At 41.2% G+C, this 10,934-nt stretch overlaps 1 protein-coding gene across 4 annotated transcripts in view; it reads left to right on the plus strand.

The window, feature by feature from the left end:
• Window positions 1–11: 11 nt before the first annotated feature.
• Window positions 12–10,934, plus strand: part of LOC109969999 (E3 ubiquitin-protein ligase RNF19B) — a 22,328-nt gene continuing 11,405 nt past the window's right edge. Inside the window, exons 1-4 of one of the 4 annotated variants that reach the window (XM_020617278.1) lie at window positions 12–252; window positions 5,222–5,316; window positions 5,406–5,737; window positions 7,633–8,123. In XM_020617278.1, the coding sequence (XP_020472934.1) occupies window positions 5,594–5,737; window positions 7,633–8,123 (635 nt within the window). In that variant the 5' untranslated portion in view covers window positions 12–252; window positions 5,222–5,316; window positions 5,406–5,593. Of the gene's footprint in view, window positions 253–5,221; window positions 5,738–7,632; window positions 8,124–10,934 lie in introns of all 4 variants that reach the window. The other 3 variants (XM_020617279.1, XM_020617280.1, XM_020617281.1) reach the window with 3 other exon arrangements.

Raw genomic sequence — 10,934 nt, forward strand, 5'->3', positions numbered from 1 at the left:
GGGTGGGGGTGGGGGGGGGAGGACTCCCCTCTCCGCGTATCTCCTCTCCTTGACTCGCTCCGGACCAGACTCCACCATCGTACCCACCCTCTCTGCAGCTTTTGCTCGGCCAGATACGCTTTGTGTGCAGCAGTAAGAGGAGCCAAGAGGAGGAGGAGGAGACGGGGGAGATTTCTGTGCTACTGTTTGGTCCTCGAGGGGAGGAGCCAGTTGTTAATTCTACGCCGCAAGGGGAAGACACCGTGCAAAGAGGTAAGATACCGTTGACGTAATAGAAATTATTGTGGTGTTTTATCTGCTGCCTGGACAAACCCTGAAATGCATGTAGATGGATTTTTTAATGTTTTTACCCGTGTACATAAGGGATACAGGAAGGTGGAGGTAAATGCGAATACGTAGCCTATTGGACATGCCACTCCCTGCAATAGCACTGATGCCCCGAACAGACATTTCTTGAAACGATAAAAATTGATGTGTGATCAATGCGTATATTTACATTGATTTATTGGTGCGACGGGGACGCCTTTAATTTGTCTGCTTTCATAACGCATTTAACCTACTGTACACTTGCATCCACAATATATAGCCTATTGGCCTACCATATTCCTCATTGGAATAATTGGTGGATTGGCACTTTTTCATTTAAGCTGTAAAGTTAAAACATATGGATCAGTGAATTATAATAGACTAAAAAGATATGTAGCACTGTTATAAAATTCCTTGTTAATATAGATTACAATAATATAATGGGCTATCATATCAAACATAATCCCTTATATTGGGGTCATTTAATATCATAAAATCACCTGTTTGCTGCCAGAAGCCACTAAAACTCAGTGTGGAACACCACATGGTACAGAATATTTTGGTCAGGGATGTCTCAGAGTACAGAGCTGAGTGTGGGCAGGCTGAGGTCACTCTCTGCAACCCGCATTGCTGATGTGGGCTTGTGTCCAGTGAACAGATATTTAATAAGGTGCTATCATCAGTTTTCCCTCCACTGAGATAGACGTCAACATCAAACTAAACAGGCTGTAATGTCTTTTTTCTTTTCTTTTCCCAATAATTGCATAGCAACAGCTTGTTAACAAGTGTCATCCTTGAAAACAATGTTCCAAGCTGAGGAGGCTGTGATAAGTCAGTTCACTCAAAGGTCAAAATCCAGACAAAAGACAGGACCTGTTTCTTTCCTGTCTGGCATTTTAAAGCCACTTTGGGGCAGACGCTGGTTGTACAACGATCGATCCCATCTATCACTGACATTGCATCCTCATCAAGAGGAGGAGTGCCATACCATAAGTTATAATGTACATGCAGTTGTTTGTGATGTCAGAAAGGCTATTATCAGAAGTTCCTCCAGGATCATTTTACTTCTTGTCCAGATTTCAACAGCTCATTTGCACTTCAAGTCACATTTAGTCTCATGTTCTCCTGGCACAAACCAACCATCTGCACAGGTCAAATGTCTCACACACACATCACTCCCACTCCCTACTAGTTGTTTAGTGCCTCTCTATTTGTGTTAAGTGTCTTCACCTGTAGATAAATTAATGATAGTTTACATCTGGAAGGGTGTGATTTCTTGGTATAGAATCTTTTACTTGCTATAAAGGCAGCAGCAACGTGCATGAGCAGGTCACGTGTTTATAGGCCACATTGTTCAAGTCGTCTTGAAGTGGTCAATGTCCACCTTGTGTAGACACATTCCTCCTGACTGCTCTCAAAAAGTTCAGATGTACAGTACATGATTTATAGTACCTTATTTACATCATGAATGACAAACTTAATAAAGATGACTAATCCATAAAACAGCTATAAATTATAATTATGTTATAAATTCAATGGGCAAGTCAGGAGAAGACAAGCTCAGTAAATATGTTTTATAATACACTAGTCTGTTATAAATTAAAACCCCTTCAGGAAAACCGCAGAGAGTTACTCTGTAGTAGAGGATTTGTCTTTCTCAACTAAAGTGGGTTATTTTTCTCCTGATTCAACGTGACTGATTATTACCCTGTGTGGCTACTTAACTCTCAGAAGGACTGAGTGTAGCTGCAGGTTATAATTCACGTTACAGTTTTGCTCATACACGTCTGTACAAATGTGACACATAGCTCGATGAATAATTATCACAGTTATTCAAAGTAATTGCACCTGATATTCAGGTTAGAATTTCCACATGAATGAAGGGTATTTTTTATTTATTTTTTGTTCTCTGTCACAGAAAGAAAGTTCTGAGAAAGATTTTTGTTTTAATTCTCTGTAATTCCTCAAGACGCATTGAGAATTTGAATGTTAAGACTGTAGTTCATTCTCTGTGGCCATTGGTTCTCTAGCAATGGAGCTTCAGCATCTTAGTGTAGAGAAAGGAGGTCAAATTTTCAGTTGTACCTTTGGCCTCAGGAGCACACTGTGTAGTACACGTGCACACACAGATACATTCAAGAGAATAGAACAAGAAAAGATAACCATTAAGCTGCAAAGTGAAGATGTACTGTTTGCTTCAGAGCAGCACCTGTGTCCATCACTCGGGTGATCAGTTCCTTTGAGGACACTAAAGAGCACAGACCCTTCACTCCCCATTGGTTGTATTTAGAGAAAGGTCTTAATATTTGCTTTATTATACTTTTAAATAATTATAATGATGCCTTAGATATAAAAGTATATTTTATCATTAGTTCAGCTTTTAGCCTGGATTTTATTTGTTTGTTTATATTTTTGGTACATCATTTTTGGATTTGAAATCGCTGAGCAGAGACTTGACACTGAGGTGTTTTTGGACTTGTGAGTGTGAATTACACCATTTCTCAGTGTTGTTGCACTTGATATTCCACGGGCAGACGTTGTAAGATTTGCTTGTGACTGACGTTCATTGTATTTGTATTACAACCACTGGTCATGGAAGACAAACACCATGTCATTATCCAAAAGCTTTTTCTGCCATTTCTAGCTCTGAATCCACATCATTCAAATGTGCAGGTGCATAACAATATTATGTGTTTGTGTGTGCGCGGATGTCTGTGGGCTTTGCTTCTGCAGTTTCTGATGGGCCAATGATCTGATTTAACATGGTGATGATGCATCGATGTAAGGATGTTCAGCACAGATTGTGAGCAGAAAGAACATGATCTACTATGAATGATTTACATGGTGAACAGATAAAGAATTCTACCTGGGTCAAATCAACTATCTGGGGTGATTCTCTGGTAAACATAGACTGTGGTTCTAGTAAAACTTTGTACATAAATATCTTATGCTGTTGATACAGTACAACGTTCAGTACGATCTGATTTCACATGAACAGTTACTGCCTGTTTGTCTCTGTTTTTGCCCTGCTGTGTATGAGAAGTGAGGTTCGTGCAAAACAACAGTTTTAATGTCGAAATTACTTATAAAAAAAACGGAGACTCCTCCTGTAAAGTATAATGGTATATATCATTTGTGACTTATTCCATCACTGTGACGTTTTATCTAAGTCATTAGCCAGTGAATTGCGTTGTCTAATTACCTAGCTATCTGTCTTTTACTGTGGAGCAGTAAACCCTGGCTGAAGCTCGTGGCACTATCATTTAAAAACACTCAGTTCTCTCTGTGTCAGTGTGCCTGTAAGTGTATATACGCATGTGAGTGTGCAGGCAAAAATACACTGTGAAGACAACATGTTCACTGCAGGAAAATCTTTTTTTTGTGGGTTATGTATTTGTTTCTGAAGTCTTCATATATGGAAATTTTTTTATAAATAATCAGCAGTTCAGTGATGTGTTTATCACAGAGGTCGGTGTTTTGGATCCCAGAGGTCCCTGTGGTATATGGAAATTGGGGGAAATTCAAGCAGATGCACAACTGAGATTAAAAGTGTAGCACAGTTTTTAGGAACTACACAAAATACAGAAAAGCTGCATTTAGATATTTGACTTATACATTTTTATGAGATTTCAGACAAGATTTTTTTCTACAAGGACCTTTAATTTTGTCTTGTGCAAATGTCAAGGGAGGCTGACAGACACCTAAATATACATCAACAGTACACCCAAACACTTGTATGCAATGTCCTTTTTGTATCCATATTGTTGTTTTATGATGTATTGAGCACATTGTATTTTAGCAGAATACAGCCATTCTGCTCATTATTTTGAGCAGAGCTACAGTGGGCGAAAAATCATGCATCTAAAAACACTAATGATCAGTTTATGGTGCCAACATCTCAAAGGGCAAGAATGTCTTTCCTTTGTTCTTAAAGTGCCATATATAATTTTGTGTTGCTGTGAGAAGAGATCCTGCAATTCGATTTCAATCTATGTACAAGACTAGAATATAAATATAACTGTAACTCTTAGGCTTTATGCAAGAAGGAAGGTTAGGCACTGTTACATAAATCCAGATTCTTTGTGCATCCATGTCTACGTTACTTTAAAAACACCATAACCACAACTTCTTTTGTAATTGCAGAATTGGAGACTGTGAAACTGTTTTAGATAATAAAATAGATGATAATATATCATTGTAATTCATGCTGTAGTTTGTGGTTTGATTTGACACAGTGCAGATACGGAGGCAAGTATTTTAATTGGTCTGAGGTTGCATGAATCACCCCATGCACTCGTTGCTCTCTAGGCCTGATTGTGAAAGCTCGCTGCTGCCTAATGGAGCCAGAATGAGTTGTCTGTGCTGTCTATCAATGCCTCTCCCCTGCCTTACAACCCCCACACCCCCGATGCTTTCTGTCAAACTGCTCACCACGCTCTCATCCATCTGCTCTTTGTGTCTCATGGCTGTGACCTTATTGCTTATGTCTGAGGCTGTATGACAAACCCTAGGAGAGTGAATGCACAGTTGAGTACATATTATATGTATGTGGACCACTTCTGGAGTAGTTAAATATCAAAGGTGCCTGGTGATGACGATGTTATGACAAATGAAACATCATAGCACAGACTGGGCCTTCTGTGTTTTTGTGTAAAAGTCCTGTTGCAGCCTATGGGGAAACCTCATACCATATATAATGTTTATATCTTTGTCTATGGGTGCATGCAGATTCTTATAACCCTTTGCATTTACCTTGTGGATCCCTGGGTTGGGAAACACCAGTTTAGATCAATTTTATTGTACGTAAATGCATTCAGGATCTTTGGTTAAGCAGTATATTGTATGACAAAATGACAACATGCCTTCAGAGAGCACATGCCATCACTTTAGCCATGATTTGAATTTTTGTTTCCAGGTTATTGGGCTGATGCGAGAGAAGAAGAGGTCTAAAATGATGAAGGGCATCTGGCTGGTTCAAGACTAGCTCAGACCAGGGGAACTGCAGGAGAGGTGGGTGAGGAAGAAGACCGAATAGTTAAAGTAAACCACATGACCAGACCTTGCCAAGGCTCTAAATTAGTGATGTTCCCCTCGCACAGGGATTACCTCCTCCCTGTCATCTCTCTCTCAATCTCTCCTGCTCTTCCCGCCCCCACACAGCAGAGAGGCATCCCTGGTCCGCGACCCTAAGCTGTGAGAGCTCGCTTTGCTCACCCGCCCATACACAAACTCAACACTCCCACATTCTCATCCTGCTCAGCTACTGGTCTTGTTCTTTTCCTACACCATGAAGAGGCCCAAGCTGCAGACTGGGCCCCTGAGCTTCCTAAATTTCTTCAGCAGAAAGCCTAAATCGGAGCCGAGGCCTGTGGAAGTATGGCCAAAAGAGGAGGTCGCCATCACCCTTACGCCGAGCGAGCGTCCAGAGCAGGTGAGGCTCTATCTCCCCATACCGTTACTGTTGTCTGGGAATGAAGGAAAGTGAGGAAAAAATGTAACATTTGAATTTTCTTGGTCCACTCCTGTTTTTGTCCTTGATCTCTCTGGAATCTTCATGTTTCTTTAGAAGAGCTTGATACCACATCTAGACTTTGATACCCGATATTTTTTTTGGACATTTGTGTTTTGTATTACTGTGTCTATTTCCTATATTTTCTAATTGTGTTCTGATTAATAAGTAAATCTGTATATATAGTCATCAAATCATTGATAAAGCAATCAATCAATCTAATGATGGCCTATGATACAGCACTTTAAATACAGAACTAAAGCAAATCTTGTTAAGGGACAATAATAACATTTTTTCTGAACAATTGTGACAAAGACACTGTATAATGTATGGAAACCTTTTATTCAATAAAAGTGTATACTGCCTGTGCAGATTCTCAGTCATCCAGGTCGTAGTAAGCTAAGAAAACTTGGAAAAATCAACTGGACTAGGTTTTTGAGGTTGAAGCCATTTCATCTCTCATCCAAGAGGCTTAATCAGTTCTGCCTGACTGGTGTTGAGCTGGAGATATTTATTCCCATTGTTGGTGTTTCAGTCCTTTGATGGCCAACAATGTCCCCTAATGACCGAGTCATACAAAAATAGCTTCCTTGACTCCTCTCTTGAACCAGCGATGTTCTCTGGAGAGGATCTGGACTTCACTGTCCTCAAAAGAATGTCCTTTGTCCTTCAGGTGGAGGTGGACTGCTGACTCTGGTCCACTGGAGTTGGCCCTCCTGTGTTGGGCCATGCGTTTGTGAAGCGGCTGCTTAGTTTCACCAATGTACAAGTCGTTACACTCCTGACTACACTTAGTTGCATACACCACATCACTCTGTTTATGTCTGGGTGTTTTGTCCTTCGGGTGGACCAGTCTCTGCCGCAGGGTGTTCCCTGGCTTAAAGTTGACTGGGATATTGTGGTTGTGAAAGATCCTTTTTAACTTCTCTGATAAACCAGCCACATTCTACTGTACTACTTATTATTATGATCATATAAATGTTAGCTACATTTTGTACATTTTAGATGTTTAGTTTGGTGCTTTAAAATGACCACACATCATTAACCTATTAACTAATCTATTACTTTCTGCCTGTCTTTGCCCTCTGTTTTACAATAGACACTCAAACCCATTAGAGTGTTTATTTAATTAATTGGTCATTTCTTGAAATTAAGTTGCCAAGATGCCAAGTGGACCAAAGATAATGTAGTAAGTTTCCAGCTACACACTTGCCTGTGCTGATTTTCACTAGACATATGAGGATGTTCCATTTGCCTTTATTTATTTCTTATTGTTCAAAATAAAACATTTTTGTGAGAAGTAGTAGAATATTTTTATTGCCATCCTGAGCAGAGGTGGAAAGTAACTGTGTACCGTACTTACTTTTCAGTTACTTTTCAGAATGAGGTTATTAAATTATAGTATAGATTTATTGATCCTTGGTGTAAAATTCACGGGCTACCCAGCAGTAATTCAAATTGTAAGCATACAAGGTAGTTAAAATTAGCTCTACCTTTACCAGCTTCAGTATTAAATGTGGTGTACACAGTAATATAATTGAATAATATGAACTATATATATGTAAACTGCCCCATTTTGTATATTTAGTACTTTTACTGTTGGTATTTTAAATATTTTGTGCTAATACTTTTGTACTTTAGCTTCGTAACATTTTGAATGCACACCTTTTACTTGTTACGCAGTATTTTTTTTTTACACTGTAGTATTGGTACTTTTACTTTTAAGTAAACAATCTGAGTACGTCTTCCACTACCGATCCTGAGAAAGAGGACATTTTAATGACTTGGTGAATCAGCAGCTCTGTAATTGTTCACAGGACCTGGACCCGACAGCAGAAGAGGCTGGAGAATCAAGAATTTCGGGGGCAGAAAAAGGAGAAGGAGGAGGTCTGCAGGCCGCGGCCGAGGCTGGTGAGGATGCTGCTGCCACAGCCAAATGCGTGGGTGGGATCAGCAGCGGCTCCACTGGTGTCCTGTCCCTGTCCTCCTCCAGTCAGGAGCAGTTATTGGACGAGCACCTGGAGGAGTGCCCACTGTGCCTGCTCAGTCAACCGCGTTGCCGCTTCCCACGACTCACCTCCTGTTCTCATCGGGCGTGCTCCGACTGCCTCCGCCAGTACTTGCGCATTGAGATATCAGAGAGTCGGGTGGGCATTGCGTGCCCACAGTGCCCTGAGACACTGGCGCCACTAGATGTTTGTGCCATCCTGGATGACCGGGCGTTGCTGGAGCGGTTTGAGGAGTACCAGCTGAGACGTTTTCTGGCCGCTGATCCAGATACACGCTGGTGCCCTGCGCCTGACTGCAGGTGAGAATTAAACCTCTACCACCACATCAACAGCTTGTCAGAGAACATAAAGTATGGACACTAGAAAAGCTTTCATTTCAAATTCATTAATAATAATCATCCTTTTAGAACCATGTTAGTTAATTGACAGGATGGGGAGAAGACAATTTGATAGGGAAGAAAATAAGGCATGGATAATTAAAATAATGGCTTCTCTGAATTGTCTAAACTTGTGAAAAATTTATTTTTATTCACTGTACTGTAATTACCATGTAATTAATTAGGGCCCCCATTTATGCTACAATATGACAGCCTTCATCAAAACCCTGTCATCCCACCAGCGGCTTTATGTTAAGACTGAAGCAGCTTTTCAGTGTCAGAATGATTGATTAGACTTTGAAAAGATGAACTGGCAGCTAGCAAAAGCTCAGTTTGAGTTTCACATGCATCTGCAGTCAGTTAAAACTTATTGATGCAACCAAAAGACCTTGCAGAGCCTGAAACAGAACAGACTCAAAAATGTATCCCAAGTTTAACACCATATACAGTAAATATTCGACCTGTCCAGGGTGCATTCCGCCTCTCGCCCAACATCTGCTGGGATAGGCTCCAGCCCCACTGTGACCCTATTCGGGAATAAGTAGTATAAATAATGGATGGATGGATACAGTACATATTCTATTGTGAGTTGCAGGAGGAATTTACCTTTTTAGTTTACTACGACAAGGTTTCAGAATGGCAGTGGTTGTGGGACCATTTTACAGTTTTTCTCCACGTCATGATTCGGTTCCGCTGCTTCCTGTCCGGCTTTTATTTTGACGTTACTTCCTGTTTTTGTTTCATCTTAGTTTCGGTCTTTTTACGTTCTTCATCACTCACATTAGTTTCACCTGCTTCGTTATTGTTTGCACCTTTATTTAGGCAGCGTCCTCCCACCAGGACGCTGCCAGATTGTTCTAGACCCCAGCTCTGACTTTCCAGCATTTTCCTCAGTTTTGGTATTTTGTGTTTCTGACCCGGACTGTTACCTTGGTATATTCGTTTCTGCTTTGCCCTCTTGTCTCGGACTGCCACAGTGTATGATATCGGACTTCCCTCTGGACTACGTATTTTGGATCACCTCTGTTGGATGTGTTTGCTGGCTCTGACCTCGGACTGTTAAGGACATGTGAGTTTTGTGTTTTCACCGTGTCTTGTATGGTTTTCTTTTGTTCAACGTTAGTTCTCTTAATAAAGAGACGGTTTTGTTTTACACTTCCTCGTCTGGCCATTTAATTGAGTTCACCTAACACTTTTCGGCCGCATTACGCGTCATTTCTGACAGTACAAGGGTAACTGGCTGAAATGTGTATCACATTACATCACACAGAGGTGTTTAAAGCGCAGCTACAATGTGATGTCGTTGCAGAATCGATCTGAGACATCATCATAACTCATTTCTTTGTGGAAGAGTCGGAGATACCCCACCCACCCACATTGGCAGCAGTCTCAATAGAACACAATGTAATGCAACCACATACGATTCTGAGTTGACTCTCATCTTTTCTGCTATTGTTTAGAGCGTGCACAAACACAGATTCATTGCTATATCACCTTAATATTCATGGATGGGTAACAGGATAGGACTGCTGATGGGAAATCTTGGTGCGTGTGTGCTCAGTGTGGTCAAAAGCATGTATGCAGCAGAGTTCAGGACTCAGTGGTAGACTGTCTGTCTCCCCAACTGTCAGTGCCCACAGCTCAGTCATGATGAACGAGTGGAGCAAAAATCAATACGCCTATTTGTACGATGCTGTGGTGAATTAAATATAACCGAGAAACAAGAGGTCTGATTTCTAAAGTAACTACATGTCAATTCACTGAATTCTGAGATTTCTATTTAGGAAAAAAAAGGTTTAGTGCAGTGGAGGTAAGTGATATTAAATGATGACATAAAGGAGCATTTGAAGCGTTGATGTAATGTAAACCAGTCATTCACAGGTTAAAAGGAGGGCGGAGACCCCTCGCACCCGGGACAGTTTCTTCCCCCGGGCCATCACACTGATTAACACTTAACCCATGACAATATGACTGGTTAATAACCCTCAGTGCAATACCTGTAAATATACATTGTGCATATGGATCAGTCGAATGCATCTAGACTGAGTGTGTGTATGTGGATAGAGCCATCAGGTGTGAGTTGGCACCGCAGATGGCTTCCTCGGTTCTGTACCGGAAACAAATTCCTTGCGTGTAACATACTTGGCCAAATAAAGTGATTACTCATGGGCATCAAGCTCTTTGTTATCATCATTATGAATGCTTAAGATCTGAGGATGGTGTTATCTCTGGTTCAGGTGGTGAATTCTGGAAGCGATTCCCAGGTTGCTGTGTCCCTGAATCGCCACACAGTCAACAAATGTGCTGTTTGTGAGCAAAGACAACAGTGAACACTTCAGCGTGGTTGACCAGGCTGAACATCATGACAGTACGAGCAGAGCAAGAGATTTGGGATTTTCTTTTTCTCCTTGTATTCATAGATATCCCCCTTAGCCGAGAAAAGCTGTGACATTTAGATGAAATTGCAGCCACTGTTAGGGTGCGCTCGAACACAGAGTGAGCGAGCAGATAAAAAGCGGACCCAGGTGGCTGGCTTCGGTGCAAGCAGTGAGGTTTATTTACAGTGAAGGTAGTGACATATATACAGGAGGAGTAATGAGGTAGATGACCGGGTGTCGATCAGCAGCAGCAGAAAAACAGTCAGTGGTATGGTGGATGATGATGTACCGGGCTGCGGACGTCACTCCTGGGCTGGTCGAGGTGGAGGTGATGATGGCTGTAGACAGAAGAGCA

This window comes from Monopterus albus, unplaced genomic scaffold, assembly GCF_001952655.1.
Source record: "Monopterus albus unplaced genomic scaffold, M_albus_1.0 scaffold188.1, whole genome shotgun sequence".
Lineage (NCBI taxonomy): Eukaryota > Metazoa > Chordata > Actinopteri > Synbranchiformes > Synbranchidae > Monopterus > Monopterus albus.